This window comes from Gopherus evgoodei, chromosome 3, assembly GCF_007399415.2.
Source record: "Gopherus evgoodei ecotype Sinaloan lineage chromosome 3, rGopEvg1_v1.p, whole genome shotgun sequence".
NCBI classification, from domain to species: Eukaryota; Metazoa; Chordata; order Testudines; family Testudinidae; genus Gopherus; species Gopherus evgoodei.
This window is the reverse complement of record NC_044324.1, coordinates 207,329,333-207,357,112: the sequence shown is the minus strand read 5'-3', so window position 1 is coordinate 207,357,112 and position 27,780 is coordinate 207,329,333. Positions and strand designations below refer to the sequence as shown.

Below are 27,780 nucleotides of genomic sequence, written 5' to 3'. Positions count from 1 at the left end.
CAATGTGGTTAGAGGGCTTGTAGATGAAACAGACTGTGGTGCTGGCTTTAGAGGACTAGGTGGAAGCTTTGTGTTAACAACTGGTGAAAAGCTTGACCTTTAAGTGACCTATGTCAGACAAACCCCGTACTGAAGAGTCCTGTTTGACATAGATACCTGTTTGGTGAGGGAGGGAGATAAAGTGAGGAGAAGGAAGAAAGATAAAGTAACTCTGTTGACCTGGAAACTTTTAACTATTAAAAGTTAACACGTGAGATGAATAATACAGAACTGGCAATATTTATGTAACCATGTATCTATCTAGTATTACTTCTAGAAGGCTATAGTAGATACCAGCAAATTGATTTACAAGTACCAAACCAGTCTTAAACGGTGATAGGGTGGGTTATATTTTATGATCTGGGTAGTGCCCGTGTTTGAAAGTGTAATATGATACAGGTTGCAACTTAAATAGTTGAGTAAATAGACTAAGTTTCACTGATGAAAATATTTGATAAAGTGTAAAAGATCTGGCGATAAGAGCTGGCAAGTCTGCTATTGTCTCTTCCTACAATGTTTTTATAGAGGTTTTCACAGGAATAAATATGTTTAAGTAAATAAAAGCAAAATAGCACTGCTGGTCCATATCATGGTAGCACACATGCTCACGAGTCAACTTGGGCAGGAAACCAGTTAGGTCTGTTCTATACTGTTTCCATTGCATCTTTATCACTCGAGTTCATTGTTTGCCACTGAGTAGTTAAAACTCCACTTTCCAAGTCAAAGCTTCCTGTTTCTTTCTTTTAAATTTAGTTTGTCTAAACACAAACTCAGATATCTATCAAGGAGACTGTTTATGGAGGGGAAAAAGAGCAAGAAGAAATGATAATAAAATTACAAAACTTTACAATTCGAAAGAACTAGTTGCTCGTGGTAAATTCAAAGACCCTCCCTCCCCCAATAGTGAATGGCAGAAAGTTAATGTGCAATTCCTACAAATTTATATATTTGCGTAGAGACTCCAATCCTTGTATATTAATGGGGGATCATTTAAATTTATCCTTTCTTCACTGAATAATTTTAGAGGAAAAAATGGAGTCTGTCTTGCATATAAACAAAGTTGTGTATATGTTATATCCACTATTGTAGTGCACCTACAATATCCTTGGCTGTAGTGTACTCCTATTGCTCTGTGCAAGATCCTGCACCAGTAGTGTGTGTTTGCTTTTGGTAACTTTTTTTTAAAACTGACAATGAATATGAATAAAGAACATATGGCCTAAGAGAGCGTCAAAAGCATTAGGTAAGAATATAGGTCCTTAAAGACTGATGTTCTTTTTCTTTTAAAGATGAAATTCACTCTTGATATAGAGCAGTGGCTCTCAGCCTTACCAGACTACTGTACCCCTTTCAGGAGTCTGATTTTTCTCGGAGTCTGAAATCCCCAAGTTTCACCTCACTTGAAAATTACTTGCTTACAAAATCAGACATAAAAATACAAGTGTGTCACAGTACACTATTACTGAAAAAATGCTTACTTTCTCGTTTTTACCATGGGATATAAATACTGTACTTGCATTTCAATGTATAGTATGTAGAGCAGTGTAAACAAGTCATTGTCTGAATGAAATTTCAGTTTGTACTGACTTTGTTAGTACTTTTTATGTCGCTTATTGTAAAACTAGGCAAATATCTAGATGAATTGATCTACCCTCTAGAAGACCTCTCTGTACCCCCAAGGGTACACTTACCCTGGTTCAGAACCACTGGTATAAAGAACCAAGATAAGACACTCTACACCATGTAAGCCTGGTAGGTGACTTCATTGTTGGTGGGCAGGAGAGGGGGAAATGGGGCCTCTGCAACTCCTGTATGTCCCTGAGGAGACTCAGGGTATGTTTACACTACGGGATTATTCTGATTTTACATAAACCGGTTTTGTAAAACAGATTGTATAAAGTCGAGTGCATGCGGCCACACTAAGCACATTAATTCGGCGGTGTGCATCCATGTACCAAGGCTAGCATCAGTTTCCGGAGCATTGCACTGTGGGTAGCTATCCCATAGCTATCCCATAGTTTCCGCAGTCTCCCTCACCCGTTGGAATTCTGGGTTGAAATCCCAGTGCCTGATGGGGCAAAAAACATTGTCACAGATGATTCTGGGTACAGCCTCACCCCTCCCTCCGTGAAAGCAGCAGACAACCGTTTTGCTCCTTTTTTCCTGGGCGAACTGTGCAAACGCCATAGCACAGCAAGCATGGACCCTGCTCAGATCAAGACCGCAATCGTGGACGTTGTAAACACCTCGCGCGTTCTCGTGCAGTCTATGCTGAACCAGGACCTGCAAAACTAGGCGCGGAGGAGGCGGCAGCTACGGCAGAGCAGCAGCGAGAGTGATGAGGACATGGACACAGAATTCTCTCAAACCGCAGGCCCCTGCGCTTTGGAGATCCTGCTGGTAATGGGGCAGATTCTAGCCCTGGAACGCCGATTCTGGGCTCGGGAAACAAGCACAGACTAGTGGGACCACATAGTGTTGCTGGTGTGGGACGATTCCCAGTGGCTGCAAAACTTTCGCATGCGTAAGGGCACTTTCATGAAACTTTGTGACTTGCTTTCCCCTGTCCTGAAACACCAGAATACCAAGATGAGAGCAGCCCTCACAGTTGAGAAGCGAATGGCGATAGCCCTCTGGAAGCTTGCAATGCCAGACAGCTACCTGCATCTGAGGAAGTGGGTATTCACCCACGAAAGCTCATGCTCCAAAACGTCTGTTAGTCTATAAGGTGCCACAGGATTCTTTGCTGCTTTTAGACAGCTACCGGTCAGTCGGGAATCAATTTGGAGTGGGCAAATCTACTGTGGGGGCTGCTGTGATGCAAGTAGCCAAAGCAATCATTAAGCTGTTGCTACGAAAGGTTGTGACTCTGGGAAACGTGCAGGTCATAGTGGATAGATTTGCTGCAATGGGATTCCCTAACTGTGGGGGGGCGATAGATGGAACCCATATCCTATCTTGGCACTGGAGCACCAGGGCACCCAGTACGTAAACCGCAAAGGGTACTTTTCAATGGTGCTGCAAGCACTGGTGGATCACAAGGGACATTTCACCAACATCCACGTGGGATGGCCAGGAAGGGTTCATGACGCTCGCGTCTTCAGGAACACTAGTCTGTTTAAATGGCTGCAGCAAGGGAATTACTTCCCAGACCAGAAAATAACAGTTGGGGATGTTGAAATGTCTGTAGTTATCCTGGGGGACCCAGCCTACCCCTTGATGCCATGGCTCATGAAGCCATACACAGGCAGCCTGGACAGTAGTCAGGAGTTGTTCAACTACAGGCTGAGCAAGTGCAGAATGGTGGTAGAATGTGCATTTGGCCATTTAAAGGCGTGCTGGCGCACATTACTGACTTGCTCAGACCTCAGCCAAACCAATGTCCCCATTGTTATTGCTGCTTGCTATGTGCTCCGCAATCTCTGTGAGAGTAAGGGGGAGACCTTTATGGTGGGGTGGGAGGCTGAGGCAAATCACCTGGCCACTGATTACGTGCAGCCAGACACCAGGACGATTAGAAGAGCACACTACGAAGCGGTGCGCATCAAAGAAGCTTTGAAAACGAGTTTCATCACGGGCCAGGGTACGGTGTGACTGCTGTTTGTTTCCCCTTGATGAACCCCCTCCCTTGATTGACTCATTCCCTTTAAGCAACCCATCCTCCCCCTTCAATTACAGCTTGCTTAAGGAAATAAAGTCACTATCATTTAAAAATCATGTATTCTTTATTAAGTCATTATAAAAAGAGGGAGAGAACTGACAAGGTAGACCGGGTGTGGTTTGGGAGGAGGATAGGAGGGAAGGAAAAGGCCACTAAAAAAATTTCAAAGTAATGACAGCCTTTTGGTTGGGATGTCCACGGGGGTGGAGTGGGCGGGTGCACGAAGCCTTCCCCCACGCGTTCTTACACGTCTGGATGAGGAAGATATGGAACATGGTGAGGGGTGAAGGTGGTTACACAGGGGCTGCAGCAGCACTCTGTGACCCTGCTGCTGTTCCTGAAGCTCCACCAGATGTCGGAGGATGTCAGTTTGATCACGCAGCAGCCCCAGCGTTGCATCCCACCACCACTGATCTTCCTGCCTACACTGCTGATCTTCCTGCCACCACCTCTCATCTCGAGCATCTCTCCTCTCCTCATGTTCGTCCCTCCCATCCTCACGTTGTTCCCTCCTGTCCTCACGGTCACTGGCATCTTTCTTGTAATTTGATAGCACGTCCTTCCACTCATTCAAATGAGCTCTTTCATTGCGGGTCACTTCCATGATTCCTGAGAACATTTCGTCTTGTCTTTTTTTCCGCCGCCTTATCTGAGATAGCCTTCGGGATGGAGTAGGGAGGCTTGAAAAATTTGCAGCTGCATGAGGGAGGGAAAAAAGGGAGAGAAGTATTTAAAAAGATACATTTTACAGAACAATGCTTGTACTCTTTCACAGTGAGCAACACTATTCACCTTACATAGCACGTGTGATCTCACTACAAGGTCGCGTTTTTCATCTTAATATTGAGTGCCTGCGGCTCTGGTGTTAGAGATCTCATAAACGCAGGTCCGGGCAGCAGAATTCAGCTTGCATGCGTCCATGGTAAGCCATTATCTTTCGGCTTCTGCAGCCTTCTTATACACAGTGCCCTCCTTTCCCAAATACCAAGCAAATTCCATTCAGTGCTGCTGCTTTCCTGTTAACATGCAGCAGCAGAACCCACTCCCCCCAATCCAATTATCTGGGATGGTCGCTTTACCCCTCCCCCCACCACGTGGCAGGTATCATGGAAGATCACTGCTAAACACACTCCTCCCCCCCCCCCAACCACGTGGCTGGTAAAAGGGAAGATGTCTGCTAGCCAAACACAAAAAAGCTCAGTGCCATTCCCCCCCTTCCTCTCCCCCTGATTGGCTACCTGCAAGGACAGATTTCTTTTAAGCAACAGGCAAACAGCCCAGTAGGAATGGCAATCTCTGTCCCCTTAATTAAATTCCTGAATTTCAACCAGGTTACCATGAACGATATCACTCTCCTGAAGATAACACGGCGAGATAAAGAACGGATGTTGCTTGAATGCCAGCCATCACCGGGACCATACGCAACTAGGCTTTGTCATGCAATGATACCAGGTTACTTGCTACATGCATGACGTGGTCAAGTGTCCTACCATGGAGGACGGAATAAGGCTGCCCTGCCCAGAAAACTTCTGCAGAGGCTTTTGGAGTAGCTCCAGGAGAGCTCCATGGAGATGTCCCTGGAGGAGTTCCGCTCCATCCCCAGACATGTTAACAGACTTTTCCAATAACTGTACTGGTCGCGAATGCATCCCAAGTCCTCAGGGCAAATTAATCATTAAAAAACGCTTGCTTTTAAACCATGTTTTATATTTACAAAGGTACACTCACCAGAGGTCGCTTCCATGGCTTCATTGTCTGGGCTAGCGGCTTGGGAGGGCTGGGAGGATAATTCCGTCTGGGTGAGAAAAAGCTCCTGGTTGTTGGGAGAATGGAGTTCTGTGTGCTCTCTGCAAGCTTGTCCTCCTCTTCCTCTTCCTCATCTTCCCCATCCGCAGAATCCTCAGCCATGGCTGAGATTACCACACCCACCTTGAAATCCACAGCCAAGGGTGGGGAACTGGTGGCGGACCCCCCTAGAATTGCATGCAGCTCAGCATAGAAGCGGATTGTTTTCGGCTCTGCCCCGGACCTTCCGTTTGCTTCTTTGGTTTTCTGGTAGGCTTATCTGAGCTCCTTAACTTTCACATGGCACTGCACTGAGTCCCTGGTGTGGCCTTTCTCCATCATAGCCTTAGAAATTTTTTCATATGTTTTTTCATTTCGTCTTTTGGAACGGAGTTCTGTTAGCACAGAATCCTCTCCCCATACAGCGATCAGATCCAGTACCTCCTGTGCGGTCCATACTGGAGCTCTTTTTCGATTCTCAGGAGACTGCATTGTTACCTGTGCTGAGCTCTGCGTGGTCACCTGTGCTGATCAGAGCTCCACGCTGGCCAAACAGGAAATTAAATTCAAAAGTTCGCGGGGCTTTTCCTGTCTACCTGTCCAGTGCATCTGAGTTCAGATTGCTTTCGAGAGCAGTCACAGTGACGCACTGTGGGATACTGCTTGGAGGCCAATACCATCGATTTGCGGCCACACTAGCCCTAATCCGACATGGCAATACCGATTTCAGCGCTACCCTTCTCGTTGGGGAGGAATACAGAAACTGGTGTAAAGAGCCCTTTATAGCAATATAAAGGGCCTCGTGTGGACGGGTGCAGGGTTAAATCGGTTTTACACTACTAAATTTGGTTTAAACGCATAGTGTAGACCAGGCCTCAGTTGAAGGGTGGTTAATCTGGTGTTTGACCAGAAGCAATCTTTGACTCTCTGCACCACAGTTTACCATCATCGCCACCCCCAAGCATTCAAAAATCATGAGTCAGGTCTGGCAAAATCTTGAGATTTTTTAAAAATAAGTTTGGGGTTCTCTTTATTGCTTTCTCTATTTGAGCCATCAAGATTCCTCAAGCTTTTCTCCACAGCCATGAGGACTCTCAGCTTGCCCTTTTTACTTTTTTAAGTGAAAGCCGAGATTCTCATTTGACTACAGGAGCTGGGCACTTTTAAATAAAAATGCCATTGCTCTAAAGATTCGTGATGAAATTGAAAAATGGCAACACTGGCTAATCTTTAAAATAAGCATAATACTAAAGAACCTTGTAGAGATACTGAGATTTAATGAATGTTTATAAAGGATGAGTAGACAAGATGAAAGGTGCTATGTGTTGCAACACAGGATTGGTGTTAAAATCTTACTATGTTCACTTAGTAGGAATGGCTGTGTGCAAACAATTAATGGCTTTGCTTTGTCCCACTAGCTGTAAACAGAATCTCTTGTCTTTGCATTACACTGCCAGCTATCATGTATTCTTTCCATATACCATATTTTTATTATTTTCAGTTGTCTTTATTTAAGACCTTCATTAAATGTAAAGCAATGGTTACAACTACTTCTACTCTAAATAAAACATAGTTCCTATTCAATTGCATTTCAGCACACTAACATGCACTCAAAGACTCATTTTCTGTATTGTTTTGTGGTCAGATGTGTAGACAGCTCAGCTGACTGTGAACACACCCAATTTACTATTATACTGAGTGTGTATGACATGTGGAGACATTCTAGGATTCTCTTTTAGCTTTTTTATAACTTCTATGCAGATTTTTAAAGTTTCTGTCCTCTCTGTGTTAAGATGAGTGAGTTCACTTTGTATTCTGTCTGGAAAAAACATTTTCAGATCATGAACGATTACCTTACTGCATATTTCATAAGAACTAAATTCAAGGTGTATCTCTTTGTGAAGCTGTGAATGTAAAATGTGAGATTGGTACTAGGTTTCTACTGCTAAGTACTATAGTTGCCTAGCCACAAAACAGGCACAGGATGTCAGACACAGCAGTGCAAGCTTTTGTTCGGTGTCTTGTCTCTGATCCTGAGGAACATCTCTAGCAGGAAAACCCCTGGAATGAAGCTGAAGGAGGCAATCTCAGTGACATTCCTCTGAAGTTGTTCTGTCAGAGTGGGCAGGGTTCCCCTTACCCCTGGAGTAGGCTGGGGATTTGGCCCAAAAATTCCCCTGGGATCTACAGAAAGCCACGGCCTCCTTCATAGATGTCCTTTACCTATTCACCAGCTATAGGTCCTCAGTGTCTCTCTCTAGAACCCTCTTCCCTAGCTGGGCTGTATTATCTATACTCTAGCATCTACTAAAGGCTGGTGGTAGGCGGCGCATGTTCTCCTGGTCTCCCCACTGCCTGCTCCCTCCATTTGTAAGAACTCCACCATGCATACCCAGCCTTCTAGGGATGATTTAAGGTAATTCCCTTTCCTCAGTTTCACTGGAGAGAGATGCTGTTTCTGTTTCCAGACCTATTCAGTTCTTCCTTTCTCTACTCGGGCTGCTGACAAAGGTGCAACCATTATGAGTTTGGTTGGTGGGCAAACTTATTTCACAGAGGCCACTAAATAGCATTACAGTGGATTTGAACCAGTGACCTATCGATGAAAAGCCCTGTTTTTTCCCCTTCTCATTCCACTGGGCATTTTAACGCTGAGGTCGTGAATAGAGCTGGTCAACTAGTTTAAAAATATATTAATTTTACTGTGCAAAGAGCTAACCACATTCAGCACTTCTATGATTCATGGGATTGTGTTATCAGTGAGCATTCAGACAATCACCAGGTACTACCAGTGGGTAGTGCAAAGGGACCGCTCTGATTCACACTTGTAGCGGGACACCCAGGCAAGTGCTTTCATGTCAGTTGCCAGAAAACTCTTTTACTGGTGCCAGTCCACACCTCTGGGAGAGTGGATAAGGATTCTGCTGTTCTAAATAACTTAAGAGTCATGTGGCATTAGAATAACAATTGATTTTAATATCCACTTAACTGCATATGTTCGTGAAAAAAGCACTGGGCTTCAGCAGACCCCCTTTGGCATGATCTCAGGTGGTAACATAGTCAGTGGAACTCTGAGTGCAAAGCTTTACATTGTCAGAACAAATAGATGTGTGGACCAGATCCTGAGAGCATGATACTCTGTCTAGAACTTTTTGAAGCTGCCCTTTCCAAATTAACCCTCAAGTGGTTGTCTCACATGCTGTAGGCCTGATTCTAATTTTGTTTACCCCATTGTGATTCCATTGGCTTCAGTTACTCCTCATTTATATACAGATGTAAGGCCAGAATCCGGCTTTGTATTTTCACAGATGAGGATAATTGATACTTATCTGCATTCTCCCCACCTGCAAAATATATAATTACAGTTAGTAAAAGTATTCAGATCAGGTATTGCAGCTAAAACCACCAAAGCTTACAAGTCACTCCATAATCCTAGTTTGTTGAAGTGACACCTAACAATAAATAGAAATGAATATGGAACATCTTAGACATTAATGGAGAGTGTGGGGTTTCCTTACCCCAATACATATGTTCTGTTTGTGGAGATGGGAGAGGTGGAAAGCCAGAAAATGGATGTGTGATACTGAAGAAAAGCCTGTTTGTTCCTGATATGTTGGATAATTGTTCAAGAGCAGTTCATTCATGTGATAATATGATCTCTCTGTTACTACCAAAGTGAGGGAGAATCTACAGTGATCTGAAGAATAAGTGCAGCAGGTTGCTCAAGTTAAAGCTGCCTAGGAGCAGATTTAACAGGCACACCACTTTTTTTTTTTTTTTTTTTTTAGATGTAGTAAAGCAAACACTTTTTTCACAAGGAAGAAGGCAGTAAACTTGCTCATTTGAAACAAGACTTCCCCATTTCCCTCCTTCTGTTGTCCTTTCCATTTTGAAGATGCAGATTCCTCCTCCTGTGTCCTTTCTTTCCACTCCTTTTTCTGAAGTTTCTGCGATGCCCAACAATTTCTATGAAGGGATCCACCCTCTCCATAATTTTGAACACCAAAGCATCACAGAACCCTGTCTATTCATATCATACATAAATCCAGGATTATGGAGAGTTATTTGTGTTCAGGTAGCACTCGCTGTCCTTCACGTTCGCAGTGATACAGTCTTTGCTCCGAAGAGTTCATAATCTAAGTCGAGCAACCTATGAAACTTGCGGGAAGGAAGATTAATCATACAATCCTAATATATCATTTCTTTGGTAAGTAAATAACCGATAATCCCCAGGTGTCCCTCAGCCTAGACAATATAAATTGACTGACTCCTGCAATGCTTGGCAGAAGTGGGTCTCATGGAGGGATTGGATGGGGGAGAGGATAGTGATGTTTTAGGCTCTGTCAAGTGACACAAAAGGAGGCATGGAGCTGGTTGTGAGTGAAGTGCAGACAAACTGATTGAAGCTGGCATTGTTGACACAATGGAGGTGGCAATAGAATATAAGCAGGAAGGGCTTTGAAGGTAGAGACAAGAAGCTTGAATTTTATTTGGTGGAAAAAGGGAGTCCACGAAAGGATTCAAAGAATAAGAACTCACTAGAAATGAAAGGGCCTGGTTTTTTTTGTTTGTTTGTTTTCCAGTGTGCATGCAGTTGTGCACACCTAATTTCCCCTTGGAGCTGCTGCCTTTGCATTCACAAATCAGTATTTGTGGATGTGGATGGCCAATTAGATGCATAGCTGACAGTTTGCGTGTTACCCTGTTAATTGTGCACACAGTTGAGATGTGCATTTTTTCACATGCATGTGCATGGACCATTTAAAATACAAGGTTATATATTTAATTTTTAGAACAGTACTGCAAAGACATACAAAATCCTAAAGTATCCAATAAGCCTCATGTAGTCCCTCTATAAAGAAGTTGTAGGACCTAATTCAAAGCCAATGTGAGTTTCTCAGGCCCATAGTGAAATAAGCAAGCTTCAGAAGTGACCAATAAACAAGTATCTGTGGAATCTTCACAGAGAACCATCAGTAGTCCAGCCCTCCCCTAAGTGAGGAGGCATAGGAAAAGCTTCCTTCATGTCACCTAGATGAGACTGGGGAAGAGCAACACCTCTAGTGATAACTCCTTTCTACGTGCATGGGACTGTTTCAACCACACAATGTAAAAAGCAAAACTGCTTTTGAAGCCAGACTGCCTGGCAAGAATAAATTGCAGCTAATGGCTATGATTTTTGGTCCTCCAAATATAGAGGATTCCTTTAACTATTTTGATTACTAATATATTTGAACCAAGCCACTGACAGCACATGCTTCTTTCTTACAAAAGCAGTAATGTAAGAGAGAGAGAACACAGCAAGCTTTATGCACTCAACAGGAAAAAGAAGGAAGCTCCTGTAGTTAAGGCACTGGCTTGGGACTCTGCATGTATGAGTTCAATTTCCACCTCTAATACAAACTTCTTTGTGACTTTGCACAAGATACTTAATTGCTATGCGACTCATTGCCCATCAGTAAAATGGGGGAAAGAATACTCCCACTCTGCCTTTGTGCCCAGCAGAAAGAAGCCCTGACCTTATAGGTGCTGTGAGGTGCAACTGTAACATTAACAAAAACTGGGACCCACCAGCCTTTCCCTCTTTTCTCCTTGCTGTTTGTCAATTCAGTAGAACTCCTGGCAGCTAATGATGGGGGGGGGGAATAAAGGGAATAAAAATAGAGAACATAGAATAAAATACGTCTGTGCAGATGACATTTTAGCTGAAATTTCCAAAGCCTTCAATATTGGCCTAACGCTGCTGTTACCCTCATTATGTATTTTGGATCCTTCAAGACCCATTGCAGAGCTGTTGGAGAGAAAAATATAGACTAATCACTATCTGCAGTGTAAGATAAAATGCACAGAACCAGAAGCAATGATGCTGGTTGGTAGGAAACCAAAAAGATACTGAATGCATTTAATTTGAATTTGAGGGGACCCGGTAGCTAGTAGATGTGAAATATTTTATTTTTTTAAAGTCCTTCCAACATGCCTCTGAGGGACCATGCTGAAGGAATCAGTTCTTGGCCTCTGCTGAGGCTGGCAAACAAGGGTCCTTTTTAGTGCTAAATGTGACTCCTGTCCACTAACAATGGGCCAAGATCACCTACCCATTTCTATTATTTCCCTGAACAGCCATTAGATGGTAAGAATTTTCAGTGTGCGCTATGTGTGCTGGATTCAAACCAGCACTAGAATTGTGCGAGTAACTGATTTTTTGGTTCTCTGGCTGTACCAAAAAATTGAAAAATAAATTTTGTTTTAAGCTGACTCAAAACAAAAGCTTTTCAAATATTTCAGTGAACCAAAACATTTTTTTAAAAAAAGTTGCAATAGAACAAAACATTTTGCTTGACCAGAAATGAAAAAAATTGCTTAGTTTTCAAATCATTTTAAAGGCTTATTAATAAAATTGAAGTACATTTCAAAACAAAAAGTTGTTTCAAATAAAATTGATACATTTCATTTAAAATATGTCAAAATGAAATGTTTCCATTTTTTGGATTTTGTTTTTCAGCCAGAACAAACTGGGAAATTTGACACGAATTTGTAAAATGTTTTGAGGTTCGTCTTGCAACATTTTCTCAGAAGCATCTGCTCCAGAGGGGAGGAGTTTAGGGTGTGAGCACCAAGTAGTCTTAGGCTGAAGCCTCCCATGGATCCAGAGGGTTCTTGCATAACAGGACTTCCAGACTTGCAGAAAGAGCAGTCATCTTGTCTGGAGTATCTGTGCGGCTCTCCTTGCCCCACTCCTTCACTAAGATATTTTCCACAGGAGCTATGCTTCCTTGGTTCCATAGCAGTCATTCGCAGGGCACTGGAGGTGTTAATACTGCTTTGTGGGGGAATCAGGGAGCCCAGCAGGGGATAGTGCTGTGGAGAGCCCCAGTGGAAAAGATAGCACCCTCTTCTTTCCACGTGGGATAAAGATGGGTTGAGTTACCCTCATGCAGGGAATCAATCGGCCTCTTCCCTTGCTCTCAATTTTTTGTTTTGTTTTAGGAGCACTTCAGACAACACTTTGTGAAGCTCTCTCTTATGTGTGGTACAGAATGGAAGTCACCAGAAATTGTTATACTAAAGTTGTCGTTCCATTAGCCTTCACATTGCCTTATGTATTTACTACTGGAAGACACACATCTCAGTGGCTTTCACTGTAATTGTAAGGACTAGTTTTCTGTGCAAAATAATCAGTCTCACAATATCCCATGTTCAAGGTTTTGGTTTTTTCTCTTTGTAACCTTTTAACTCACTTCCTGATGAGAACAGAGTTGCCTTTTGTGTTGGACAAAGACAGTCAGGTGGATGGAAATTTGGTATAGGCCTACTGTAGTCAATTTCTTTATTTCCTTTTGGCTTCTGTACCTCCCTCCGTACAAGCAGCCTCCCTCTGTTTATTGTAAGGGGACCCTTGTCTAGGAACAAAACCACTATCTTTTTCAGTGTAGGGAGTGGGGAACAGTATAAAGAAGAACTCAGTTTGTTGTATCTGGTAAACCCTTCTGTTCTCCAGACATCCCCAAGAGATTCCTATGCAGAGGGCTCCTCTTGGATTAAGGTATGCGTTTCCTATTTTGTGTGTGCATGTGATGAGCAATATAACATTCATATTTCTTCCAAGAGCTAACCATCCTTTCTTTAAAGCATGCTCAAGCTTCTCTGGTACAGGGAGTCAGAGAAGTTTGTGGTCCACTCTGACTGCAATTTACCAGCAATAGATCTGTTTCAGTTATAAGTGTTTGTTTGTTTTGTAACCTTGTTTATAAAAATGGAAAGAGTTTCTGTTCAGCTTTTTGTCCTATTTGGAAGGGATCTGAGCATAAGATATAAGTACTTCTGACTCTTTAGTTCAGAGGCCTTGAACTCTCCCTTTGACACCGTTTTTACTCTGCATCCTTGAAGAAGTCACTTAAGTGCCAGTTCTGTCACTTTAACTCATGTGTTGCAAACAATCCAACTGGGTAAGGGTCATACTCTCAGGCCCTTAATTATTCTTAATCAGTTTCCATATCTGTGAAATGGAGGTACTAAAATAATAACTAGCTACCATATGTGAGAAGGCTGTGATGAAGGTTAGTTAGCCTTTGTGTGGTGTTTTTTAAAAAATTGGCTAAGTGTTATCATTTTTTTGTTGCATTTCTTATTCTTGTAAATGTTTACCATAATTTTAAAGGCAGCCATCTTTCCTGAAATACTAGATTAAGAGGTAGATGTTTGAGTTTATAGTTTGCCTAAGCAAGCGGCAGTACCTGTGGGCAAAAGGAACTTTGTCTAAAGCTTCTAGGGGGATGAGAGGCTTGCAGTGGCAACAGCTACAAATGAGGCTCTAATTGTCAAAAGAGAAAAAGCTGTGTGAGTTTGCTTTTGTATTTCCCTTTATCAGCAGCATGGTCTGACAAGTGTGCCTGGGCCAATTGTATGTGTAGTAACACATTAAGAGTGATGGTTATCATCTGTTTTCTTTTATTCAGTTTTGTTTTTCATTATCAGATTTCATTGATGGATGAGGAAAAATAAAAACGAAGATGCTGTATACAAACAAGAAAAAAGGGGGCCAGATATTATTGCATATTAGTGAGATTCTTGCATACCTCCAAGCAATACTGTGGGCTCAACAATGGGCCTGCTTCTGGCTGGCAAACAGCAGATCCCCAGCGTGTGCTGACTGATGAGACAAAGAGGGGTTATCCAAAGTACCTGCACTCCAGGGCCAGAGGACGTGTTAGTCTCCACTGACTTACAGCAGTCATCTCTAGAGCTGGTCATATCCAGTGAGAAATTCTGATATTTTATCATTTGTTTTCATCTTCAATCAGGGACAAGTTGAAATGCAAAATATTTAATGTAGCAGAAAGATCTGCCACTTTCTCTTGAAATGAAATGTTTCAACGTTCCCAAATTTTGGCTCAGTTTGACATGAATCTATGTCTCACTCAGCTGCCATGGTGTCTCATGGGAGTTGTAGTTCAGTTGCCTCATGCCACAGTTCTCCTCTAAATCTCCCATGGTGCCCTGCAGCAATTCACCCAGTGGGGAGGACCATGTGGCAGCTCAGGCAAACACAAAGTAATGCTGAGCTGACCCCAAACAAAACATTTTAGTTAATTTGACAAACCCAAATGTTTTTATTTGCTGTCAAACCAAAATGAAATATTTTATTTTGATTTTTTCCCTACCGAAAATCAAAAATTTGTGGCAAAATTGAAATTTTACGATTGCATTTTTTGTCATAAACAGTTTTGACAGAAAATTCCTGAGCATCTCTGGTTATCGCCCTCTCAGACTAGAGGAAGCAGTGCAAAATCGTTTGCTTTCTATCTCTTTTGGCAGGGTGCAGGACAAAGGCAGCCTTGCTGAGGGAAAGTGACCTATGGTAACACATGGTTGGGAGAAATTACTCCCACAAATAAAGTGGCCAATAGGCTATAACTGGGATGCTCTCCTCTTTGCTTTGGGCCTCCTGCATCCATTTAGGTTCAGCCACAAGTCAGGTGTCCTACAAACTGTGTAAAATGCACAGATAGACCCTTCCCCCAACTGGGCCCAATCCTCAGCTGGTGTGGAGTCATGTTGATTTAGACTAGCGGAGTTCTGGACCATTTTTACTAGCTATGTACATTTTGGCAGACTGTCATGGTACTGTGATTCTGAAGATGTGCTCCTTTGCTGCTTCATATGCTCCCAGTTTGTAACCTGTGTGTAAGCAGAAGTCAAATCAAAATTCAGGCCAAAATACTTTTATGTCCAGTAGATAGTCTGTTTCCTTCTTGTTGACAACATAATAGGCCGGCTTCTCAGCTAATGTGCCACAAGGTTTTTTTAAAGTAACATATCTGAACAAAGTGTGTAACTTTTTTCATATTGAATACATTTTTTCTCAACAAGTGTTATAACATTTATACTAGATTTCCGTTAAAAGATTTTTCTAAGATCTTTTGACTCTTCTTGGTTAAAACAGCATATTTTTCTTGTTTTACCAGGTACTTTTCTTTCTATGCAGTATTTATTCTTACAGCTGCCCAAAGTAAGCTTCTTGTTTTTGGCAGGAGAAAGTTGTTGGCTTCCCATTAAATTAATTGCTTTCTTTTTAATATTTAATACAGAGTATAGATACGTAACTCTAAAAATATCTTGCAACTTGTCCATAATACTGGACTTTCCTGGACTCCATTAAGAAGTTGTACTACATTTTGCAGATTTTTTTTTCCTTGGTGTTTAGCTGTAAAAACTGCTGAATGGATGAAAATGAGTAAAATGTGTTTCTTCCCTATTCATCAATGCTGTTTTTACTCTTTGTGTAGACAGCTAATTTGCTGGTTGTTTGCCTGAGGGGAATTCAAGTAAAAAAGGAGGATCAAGTTACTAGAAAAAGGTGCTCCTGTCTCTAAAGAACAAAGTACAATGATTCAAGAAGAAAAAACTTTGAAAATTTGTCAAATGCCAGAGTGTAATTTATACCTGGCCAGGTTACACCATATATGAATGTTTGTGTAGGATATTTTTGCAACTGTTTCCTTTAGTAACTTGTAAATATGGATACTATCTGTGACTGGCAATCCCCTGCTGTTTGTGTCATGGTCTGAATCTTTGCATGAAAAATGTAATGCACCTTTTTAAGATATGCCTGCAAACCCAAACATACTTTGTGTGTGCATTGCTATTGCTCATTTTCAGCCTTTTTTGTTCCTCATTATCTCTTTTAATTGAATATGTTAACAAGCCTGTTCCTTAACTACCGGTAATTTGTCCCTCATTGCAAAGGGTGCTGTAAATTCACCCCAACCCCAGACATCCATTGTTGTAAGTCATTTGGGGCTGGATCCAAAGCCCAGTGTAGTCCATGTGATTCTTCCTATTTATTTCGGCAGGCATTGAATCGTGCATCAGAAATAACTATTTGTGAAATTTAAGTAACAGGAAATGTTATTTACAATAAAGAAATCCCACAGCCACTTTAACCTTTCTACACTACTGTTTTTCTTGTCTTCCCTGTTTTCACTTCTAGTCCCATGTTTGGGTGTTGGCAAGTTGAGAGAGTGTCACAATGCGGGAATGTTACTTATTTAAAAAAAACAAAACATAAACGTGGTTGTTGTGAAAGCTGCCAGATTGACAGGCCTATCACGTGAAACCTTCTGTTTCAGCACAGAACAGGTACAGCATGGATGATGGCTGTGCAAGCATCATGCCAATGTGTGTCAACCTTCTTCGGGAGTGGGTGGGTGCTTCAGTCTTCATATTCATTCACTCCTCAGATTTTAGTGCCAGTTAGAGAGGGAACATCTGTCCTCTGGAATTAGACCAGTAACCCATTTCTCAGAGGCCTCTGAAAAACTCTCATCTAGAAATGATGTTTGGTCACTACTTTCCTGGTTCAAATTTGAATGGGTGGTCCACATGGTCTATACTCCCCAGCTCCAGCCAATCCAAGTACAGTAGCAGTAAGGGTCTGATAGAGTAATTCCTTCTGTCCCAGTCTAGACTTACAGCATCTTCAGGCTTGCTCCTTCTCAAAGCTGAGAGTCTCTGGCTCTCATTGAGTTCGTTGGAAGTCGTGTTAAAGATACAATCCATCTTACAGGAAAATCTCAATATTTAGTATGATTGGGCCCTTTATAGTGCAGATGTGAGAGCAGCAAATTGGTGGCTAGCATACAATACATAGATGCCCCTTACTGAAATAAGAAAGATGAGTGAATAGTGCAGATATCATGAAAGGGGCTTGTAATTAACCCTTCCTATGTAAGTTTGAAAAAAGTTGTTTTGATGCTATTTAAAATCTCTCTGGAACATTATACTAGCTTAAATTATTCATTAATAAACAAGTCTTTCCAGTGCAATCTGATACAAAAACATCATTTTGATGTCTACTGAACTTCCTAGAATGCCTTTTACTGTGAACTTGTCTTGATTATATGAACATCAGTTTTGACTGTGGAAAAAGATTCCAGTATACCTAAAATCAGGAATGATTACCAAAAGGCTTATGTTCTTGTTTGGGATGCAAGAGGAAAAAACCAACAGAGCTGTGAATCAGTGGTTAAAAGATAAATATTCTACTTAGAGAATTTGAAGTGTCTCATAATAAAAATAGTCAGAAGTAAAGGGGAACACATACATGAATGTTCTTTTTTAATTTTTACTTTGTATTGAGTTTAAAAAGACAACTTTATCTACAGGACTATGAATGAAGAGAAGCTGTGTGTTTATTGTTTCACTGGAACAATGTCGCTCTAATACAAAATCCAATATAGTCTCTGGCCAGAAAAGATATTTTTATTGTATTAGATTATTAAGCACAAAAATGTGCAAAACTAACTTACTCCAAGAGATAGAAACAGCCATTAACGTGAAAGATTTGAAAAAACTAAAAGTTAAATTTAGGAAGCTCTCCTTATTTTAAAGGACATTGGCGTAGTCCCATGTTAATGGTGTCTTCCAGTTCCGAGTGCACTTAAACGTTGCTGAGAGTATTTTCCAGTGCTATTGGGTACATTTCTTTCACATTTCTTCAGTGAACTCTTTAAACTGGTGGATTTAGATTCTTATCTAAAAGTAGATTGTAAAAGCTGGACCCTGGAATATAGACTCCATCCTGCTATTTGGTTGTGCAAGTTCCAGTGCTGTCTAATTTTTCAGACTTGTAGCAAAGCTATTTCCCCCTCAGCAATTTTAATCTAATTTAACCAGTATAATCCCCCTGAATAACACCTCTTTAAAATGTTCAGCTCTTGAGCAAAGATTGGAATGTAGCCTTTTAAGAAGAAGAAGTGTTCTTGTAATGGAAAAAATATTAATATTTTTAAAGCAAATTTGATCAAATGCCTGTTACTTAGAGTGAAATAGCAACTTACTGCATAAGATTGTGTATTGTGAAAATATTTTCGGGGAGCAGTGTATTTCTCGATTTGTCTTAGAAGCTATAGTTAACTTTTAAGACAATTAATGAGGTTTCCATAGCCTAAAAACAGTTGGTTAGAAAATTAACTCCTTTTCCAAGTGTATTTAGAAAAAAATGTATAGAATGAGCCATATTTTTCTGGCCTAGTTCATGCAAATAATCCACTAACATGAGTAATGCAAGCAGGATTTGGCCCACTATGTGTAACTATATGAATTTGTATGGAGTATAAATTGTGGCCAACAGTTCTCAATTTAGGTACTTGAAGTTAAGTTCCTAATCTTTGAATTGGACCCGCTGTGCAAAGACTTAGTCACATGCTTAACTTTACGCGTATGAGTAGCTCCACTGAACTCAACAGGACTACTCTGATGTATAAAGTAATTCATGTGCAAATGTTTGTGGGATTGGATCTTAGACACTTAAAGAGAAGTTGTCCTGATTTTTCCAAGGTGCTGAGCATCTGTAGCTTCTATTCAAATGAATTGGAGAAAGGAGTATTCAGTACGTTTGCGGATTTGGATCATTTTTATTTAAAGCCTAAATATGGATTTAGGAGTTTAATTTCAGGCTTCTATGTTTGAAAATTTGTCCTAGGCCTCATATATTTAATGAAAAGGTATACTTCCTATCTTTTAATATTGCAGAAGGATCTTTTTTGGCTCATTGTAAAACTAGGAAAAATTGTTTAGACTTGTCATATGATTTTTGTGGCTGCAGCACATTATTATGAATGAATGAATGCAAGCACGTATATAAAGTATCTGTTTTGCCAACAAATGTCTATAACTGATCACCCATAAACACCAGGAATAATTGCCTGCTATGGGATTGTTACAAACTTTGTTGCCTTTTTGCTACTTCTGTTCTACCCATTTTGGGGTGTGGAGGAAGGGGAAAGAAGGGAAGTTGGAGGAGGAGAATGTGTCTGGGGGTGTGGGGGGAGGGTGACCTGAATGAGCGGAACCCCTGCTGACATGGCCAGTCTGACCCATTGAATGGTCTGAATACAATAAATGCTGCTTTATCCTTTCTTGAAAGGAACAAGATAGCACAGCCTAAATGCCTGGGTGTGCTTAAATAGGGAACTCTGGGACGTTTGAGTTGAGTGTGTTTGAAATCTGAGCTCTCTGACAGCCTGGGAGCTGCCACAGGTCACCTGCCTTACTCCATAGGGATAGGCCCAGGTCTCACAAGAAATTGTCCATGGACGAATTGTAGTACAAATTCCTTTCTTTGTTGGTTGGCCTCTTTCACTAGACCATGGCCTATAAAATTTTGTAAAAACAATTCTTAAATATTATTTGAAAGGGCAAATGGCCATGCTGAAAGGTTTGACAGTTTGACATATTGTATGGTTTGATAGCTTGGAAACTGAAATGTGGAGCCAAGACTCTTCTTATGCTTGTTATAGGCTCAGTGTTTTTTAAATAGTGTCTAGTTGCTGTGCAGAGTTCCTTTGCTCCTAGCAGTTTGACAGGCAATGAGTCTGCTTCAGTGATCTTAAATCCTTTTAGACTAATTTGTGAGAGAGCAGAAAAACAGCTAGCACCTTTTGGATTCAGTGTTCAAAAATAGAGAATCAGGTATTGCCAATTAAACTGCCATTTCAAACAATCATATCAAGACAGATTACTTTAAATTCCTCTGATAATGTCATGCAATGCCTAAAGAGAAAGCAACTGGGAGTTTCTCTGCAGACAAAAGGATTTGAGTGGTCCAAACTCATCAGTGACTAAGGCAGAGGTGTAGTGTGAACCAGATTTCTGCATTAAAATGTTGCATATGTGCAACATGAACGCAAGCAGTGTGCAAACTCTTCCCTGAATAGCCAAAGGCCATTTTAAAGAGCTTCTGGCCCCTCAGTCACTGGCCTACTAGTTAATTGCCACACGGGCTTCGTGACACATGGGCAGATAATATGACATTTTCAGTTTCTGTCACTAGCAAACGCCACAACGTTGCTTGCACTAGTTGCTAAGAAGCTGTCAGAAGCCATTAGCAGTTGGCTAAAGTTGCCCTATGGCATTTCCTCATGGCATCAGCAAAACGAGCATAAATCACCCAGTGGAGCCTACTGCTATACTAATGAGGCTGTAAGCTTGTTTATGGACTAGCATCATTTTTATGATTATTTCCACCTTTTCAGTTTGCCTTCATTTGGCGGTAGGAGAAGTCAACTTCAGGAATGAAGTCACTGCTGACATTTTACAAATGTGGTTCGTAGCTGCTACCATGTGGTTGGTTAGTGGTTCTTCAAGTTTGGTTAGTGATGTTAAAAAAAAAAAAAAAGGGGGAAAAAAAAGGAAAGAAATTCTCTGGAGACCTCATAGAGGTGATTGTATCAAATTGCAGAGTGAATGGAAATGTTAAAAAACACGACTGACCATTTAGACTTTCCTCTGAGGTTTAGTCTTTACAGGATCAATTTTCAATTTAAAAAAGTGGAAGAGGTTAAACAATTTATTTAAAATATATGAAAGTATTTGCTTTTAGAATAGTTTGTTGCTTTATTATCCACTTCCCCCTTTCACCTTCCCTAACTTGTGTCGGACAGGACTAGAGTTTATTGTTTTAGGCTTTTCTGAACATGCACCAGTATTTATACTGGATTGAAAGCATTTGCTTCCAATGAAAATCTTGTCTTAGATTACAACCCAGCAGTGTAATTTCCCTCCCAGATGGGAGTAAAGTAGCTGTATTTGCCTAAAAACAGTAGGAAGAACAAACTGTGCATTAAGCCAAGGCTGTTTTTGGCTTGAGCTAATGATGTAACAGAAACCTTTTATTTGGGATAGGTCACTGCTAGGGATTGAAGGAGGTGATCTGGCTCTCGCTTGAAAGGTTTCTCCATTGTATCTACATAAGTCTTCACTTAAAAAATTCTGTTCCTAATGCTTCTGCTTTCATACAGCAGAAATAAACAGGAAAGGTTCTGGGGAGTGTTATACATGGAATGCAGAAAGCTTTCCCTCTCCTAATGGAGTATATAATTCAGGTGCCCTGAAGGCATGCTTTCAGGAATTCTTTTGCCTGAGGTAATGGGAAGCTCAGGCTGCTTTAAGGCCTTGATTATCTATTGATGCACAAAGCTGGAAAAAAGTCATCTCCGTTGGATTATAGTACATATTTCCATAAATTATCAATGAATTCTCTTCTAGTCAGGCACTAGGCATTGCCTACTAAATTAATCTGAAGGGGGTTAGAAATGGATTGAAAGTATATTTTAAAAATAGCGGTAAAACAATCATAGGGAGGTGGTGAAAGACAGTGTCATTAGGTTAGAAGCTTTTCATTTTTAATCAATGAACATGTAATATTTTTCTTTCCCTTGCTCTTGTCTCACAGATAGAAAGTGGATTAGCCTATGGAAATTTTAAATGCCGTTGAGTTGTTTCCTTTGCTCATGTTTCTTTTATGAATTATTATTTTATATGGTGAATTGCTTCTCTGTATAAAAGCCCTTTTTTTCTTTTGCTTTCTTTTCTTTTCTTTTTTTTAACCTACTGAGCTTTCAAAGAATTTATCAGCCAAAGATATCTGGACTCATCATGAGGATCTTGTTTTATAAATATGAATATTCAAGTCTAGTCTTGCATTAAATACACACTATCAGTCATAAGGGCAGCTACAAGTTCACTACAGACAGTAGTAAAATATATTAAAATGTAAAATACTAAAAATATAAAACTGTCACTTTTTTTAGTTAAACTCTACATAATGTATCACACTTTTGACAATCCAAAACCCATCTTTTGTTTTTTATTCCTAACAGGACAGAGTTAAACTCTTGATTCAGCTCAGTTCAGTTTATTTTCTTGATCATTCTTGCCTCGAGGTGTAGAGAATACTTGCCTAATTGGATCACAACTCTGCACTTATCATAAAAGTACTATCCTTGGAAGCTCTGATACATCATTCAATCCACATGCAGGGAATGAAGAGAATAAATAACTATATGGATTTGTTTATGAACTACTTTTGGGGGTTTAAACAAAAATGATGCACTGATTGACCAGGCACTCTAAACCATTGTTTTTCTCTGCACAGTAGGCCACTATTTCACCACAGATAAAAGCCACTGCTGTCCAATGTTATACTCCCATAGATGAGCTGCTAATTTGGCGAGTTTAAGGCCCTCTCTATGTTAAGGAAATTTGTGCTGGATCAATGTAATGACATTGGTGCAAACACCTAATGTAGATGTGGTGCACCAGGGAGGGCTTACATACTACATTGGTATAAGTGTAGTTAACCCAGCATGAATTTATTTGGGCTGAGATTTTTAAGAGCATCTCAGGAGATTAGGTGCCCAAGACCTGTGAAAGTGAATGTGAGTCGGGCATCTAGCTGCTTTGAAAATTCCAGTCTGAATATAGATTGAGGTTCTATCTTACTATTGTCACTTTGAACTTGGGTAGAGGATCAAATGGGGCAAGAGATTTGCCAGCAAGCTGACGCTTAATTTGAACTTTGTATCTCAGAGTGGAACGTGGCATCTGGGCTGCTGCATGTTAAGGTGACATAACATCATCAATACATTGTAAGCCACAATTTGAGTCAAACACCATTTGCCTGATCTGTAAACACAGAGAGATTTCTGTGAAGGTAATGAAGAGACTCCCCCTCCTCCACCTTGGCAAGCAGGGTGCTTAATTCACTTTTTTTTGTTGCTGTGCTGAATCAAATGAGAGAAATGGCTAGCTCATTCTTATAGTTGTTCAGAATAAACAAGAATTTGGCTGAGAGGGTTTATTTTCTCCCCCTCTCCAGGATTTACAGCACGAAAGAATTTATATCCTATTTAAATATTCATATACCCCAAAGTCAGGCTTTGACTGAAGTATCTAAAGATAGCATAAGTCAAAATTTGATTCACTATGTTTACAGGTGACGGCTTGGACAACAGTGTAGCTTCCCCCAGCACAGGTGATGATGATGATCCAGATAAGGACAAAAAGCGACATAAAAAGCGTGGCATCTTTCCCAAAGTAGCCACAAATATCATGAGGGCATGGCTGTTCCAGCATCTAACAGTAAGTGAACTCTAGATCACATTTGTGAAATGAACATGGAAAATGTCATGGTCGTGGTGGTAGTAGTAGACAAAAATATTTAATAACATGTAACTGACAGGCAGTTCAGGGTGCTTTTCCAATTGTGTCTTTACATCATTTGCTAGATGCCAAGAGAGAGAGTATTTATAGTCAATCTTTGTTTTTGTTGCTTTTAGCTCTTTGGTTTGAGTGCAGTTGTTAACAGGAGGTCATCGGAAAGTGTGTGATAGATCTTACAGTAATAACATTAGATCAATCCTGCCCTTGCTCACATGGCTGCAACTCCTGTTGACTTCAGTGTGAATTGCTGCTTTGTAGAGGAGAGCAGAGTTTGGCCCATTGTTCTGTGTTCTGGAGAACCTCAGAGAATCAATTAGGGGGAAAAAACCAAAGCTTTTATTCAGATCTGTGTCAGAGATCACAGAATTCCTGTCAGAGAGAGGTTGGAGTGTATTTACTGTAATGGAAGAGCATCATTTTTAATTTGTTTGAGACTTTCTCAGTCCCAGAGTGTAAGTTATCACTGTATTTAATATCACGAAGCGGGAGGGGGGAGATGTACAGTTATTTGTTGCCACAGTAACTATATTTATTTCTGTGATTAGAAATAAAAACTATAGGCAGGTGCATTGGGTTGAGCTGTAGGCTGCTGTTTCATTAATGATGTACAGTGTCTGTCAAACCTTCAGTTGTTACCTGGCAGTCAGACATTTCTAGTGCCATCCCTTTTTGGAGCCAAATTGTGGCTTCCATAGGGTGAAGCATCACCATGTGTTCATTCACGTGAGATTTAGGCCCACAGACTGAAATCCTCCAACACACCCTTTGAGTAATGGAAGAATGAGGCCCAAACGAGGTATATGATATTAAAGTACATCCCCACTTCTGATCTCACACTGCATCAATGATCCACTCTCTTCCCTGTCTATCATTGGATTAGGGGTAAAATAAGAAGCCAATCAACTCACTCAACCACAATGGGTTTCTGCCAAATTAGTAAATATCAATTAATGCTTCTTCTTGTCATCCCTACTTCCTTCCCTGTGCCAAATAACTAGATACTGGATGTCTGAAAAAACTGTATCAGGCAGGGAATTCTTCCCTCCCTACGCCATCCTGAACTGCTATAAATGAACCTTCATCTCTGATCACACTTGCTCAAGCCCAGATAGGTCCTTAGACACTTCCCAGTTGATCTCCCTTACTTGCACAGTCCACACCAACTGGTATAGTGGTACCATGCTATCCCTATATCAAGAGCATCTTAGGCCAGGTTGAAGACTTAGGTTGAAGTTACTTCACAAATGAAAAGGGAATGCTTAACCCCCACTGCAAGGCTGTCTTCTCACCAGATATACAATGAGAATCTGGCAAGCCCAGATGCCACTCTGTGACATACAATGTTTCAGGCAACTGACACCAAAGTATTCTGCAAATAGCCAATGGATACACTCAATCTTGGCCCTTAAGTCTAGTGACATTCTAATCCTCATACCAGCCTGACATCTCTGCACCAGCTGGCTGATCCAATGGCTGCCAATTTCTTTCCTACACTCCAAGACTGGAGAGAGACACTGTGGCAATTCTGCAGTTACAATGGAAACAATTACAATACACAACCAAACTCAGACCAACCCCTACACTTCCTGCTTGAACTGTCTTATATCTGAGGTGCTCTAAGAAATATTTATTATTTATATTATCAATATTTATTTCCAGAAGCACAGACAATGTGCTAAGTGCTTTCCAAACTTGAGCAATGGGTGTGAATGGTGCATTGCAGATATAAGACAATTGCTTTGCTGCAAGGTGCTTACTATAACAACTAGACTGCCACTAGTTGGTGGCAAGTACATCCTGGAGCAATGCCAATGAAGTAACCTCCTCAATCTATAGAGTGAAGGCAGTAATCTCCAGGACCAGTGCCATAAAGGGAATGCTCCTTCTCCAGCATAGCATTGAACTGAAATCTAATTAAAAATCCACCATCCCTGCGGAGAAGCAGCCAAACCAGAGTTAGCGGTGTTGTAATTAACAAAGGCTTAATGAAGACCCTCCTTATCCATACATTTGTGTAGCATTGTGCTGGCTTGAGGCTCGCCTGATCAGTCTTGTAAAACTGTAAAGGATCACCCTCCTTCCTTTCAGCCACTTCAGGTAGTTCATTGTTATAGCCAAGTCAAATCAGCTCCAAGTGGATCATGGACTGTTCTCCGATACAAAAAAACTTGAAAAGGTTGCCCAGAGAAGCAGACATTTCAGGCTCCCTAGAGCACATTATGGTTAATAGCAGACTAAGAATACAAAGTTACCAAAACATGGTCATACATAGTAAGGAGATGTCTTTATATTCTGGAAGGCTACATACAGCTTTGGCCTGTCCCTCCACTAGTGAAAGCACTAGAGAACATCTGCATTTAAATGGATGACCGATCCTGTATGTTCAGAAAGAATTCAGTGAAGTATGTTGATATTCTGGAAAGAGATAACTTTAACTGGACTAGGGCTGTAGATTGCTGCATGACACACTGCTTCTGACATGCCGCATATGAGACAACAGAAAAAATCGAGAATACAGTCCAGTAGCAACTGCAGGTATTTGAGGCAACTGATCTTTCTACCAATTTCAAACACCGTCAGATGCCTAGGTCCTGTAAGAGCACGCATTATGGAAGGCTCACGTACTTTCTTCCTGGGAATGAGACAGACAATGCCAGTGTTTCTGTGATTTATATCCCTGTAAGTTAGGTATTCAGCGGTAGATACCTTACGATGATGATGCCCACAAGTTGCATCATTCTGTGGGATTGCCTTGACTGGGATTAGTAATATGCATGAAGGACCTGATTACTAATGAATTTCCAGGCCCAAGTCAGAACTGGGAAAAATTTGGAAGTATAACAGCCCCGTCCAGCTTATAAAACTTCTGGCCATCTAGTGTCTGCTTGGTGCATCAATCCTCTATAAACGTGCACACCAGAACCATTGCCTCCCCAGTGCATTGGACTCTCCTTACAGATTAGAGTACAATACTCATTCAATCCCCTCTCAGGAAAAGATCTCAAAACTTCGGGTCTCTTCCTTTCCTTGAAAAGACAGATGAAATGGTGGACAATTTAACATAAACAGCCACCAGGAAGAATCAAAAAGCATGAGCCAGAGTGGTGACGCAAGGTTCAGGTGCTCCAGAAGAGAAAGCAGTTTACTGTTGGCTAACTTTACATTCCTCAGGTGCATACTGCACTGATCTTTGAGCTGTTGTATGTCATCAACTGACGGACAAATGAATCAAGTTCATTACTAAGGAGTGTGAGAGAGGAAGGGAGGCCTCTCTGTCTTTTTTCATTTAAGGGTACCTGTCTTACCAGCCAGGCCTGAAATATCAGGAGACACTGACAGTCCCCAGATTCCTGGTTACTAACACAGAACCTTTGAACATTCTGCAACTCAAGACTCACTGATTACAGTCCATCTCAGAAAGGAACTAAACTTCTTGAAAACTATGTAAGAAACAGTACAGCCTATAGGCATGGTTCTGTCTGAATAAATTGGAAATTAGAATCCATAAAGAAAAAAATACTCCTTTTAGAAGGCTAGACTCCAAGGGCTTTGCCATCGTAATGTAGGTTCAGTGTTTAAAGACCCAGATGCACCACAAGCCCCATTGGCATCTACAGGATCACTTTAGCGCACAGCTGGGTGAGAGATGCTCCTGGAGGGAAAAGTGTCACACCTTGTTAGGCCCAAAGAAATGCCTGGTGGGAAAGGGGCGGAACTAATGACAATGATCCAGCTGCTTGACCCATTGCCAGGCCTGGCACTGTATTTTGAACGGACTGTATGTGCAGCATCCAGGGCAGGAAAAAATGGGAGGGAATATATCCCCAGATCCCATTCCTGCCTTACCTGCCCCTCACCCCCATGAGTTCAACAAATAACAAATTCTGGTAACTCAGCATGGGCAGTAAGGAGACAGATTCCCACCTGAGAATCATGCAAAAGCTGGCCTAGAAGGGGATGTGAGACCCAGACCCACAATCAGAGTTTGCCATAGGGGTGGGAGGGTTGAGCCATTGCCCAGGTTGCCTGGCTCAGGGGGGTGCTGTGCTGGTACCTCCCACCCACCTGACCCACTGACAGCCAATGGGGCTTAGAGGCAGCCAGGCAGGCACGGCAGCCAGGCAGGCATGGATGAACTGAGCTGCAGGAGGGCAGCTGAACCGGCCAGGTAACTCCTGCGAAACCGGGGTGCCCCTCTTCCCCTGCTATCTGCAGCCACTGCTGCTCCTGCCTACCCTCCCCCACTTGCCCATGGAGCCACCCCTGGCCAAGCTGCTCAGGTGCTGGAGCCT

The 27,780-nt window shown here is 41.4% G+C and overlaps 1 protein-coding gene across 2 annotated transcripts in view; it reads left to right on the top strand.

Moving 5' to 3' along the window:
* The window catches only part of MEIS1 (Meis homeobox 1), a 130,944-nt gene that overhangs the window by 46,378 nt on the left and 56,786 nt on the right, over positions 1-27,780 (top strand). For both annotated transcript variants that reach the window (XM_030557884.1, XM_030557885.1), the window contains exon 8: positions 23,262-23,407. In XM_030557884.1, the coding sequence (XP_030413744.1) occupies positions 23,262-23,407 (146 nt within the window). The remainder of the gene's footprint in view (positions 1-23,261; positions 23,408-27,780) is intronic.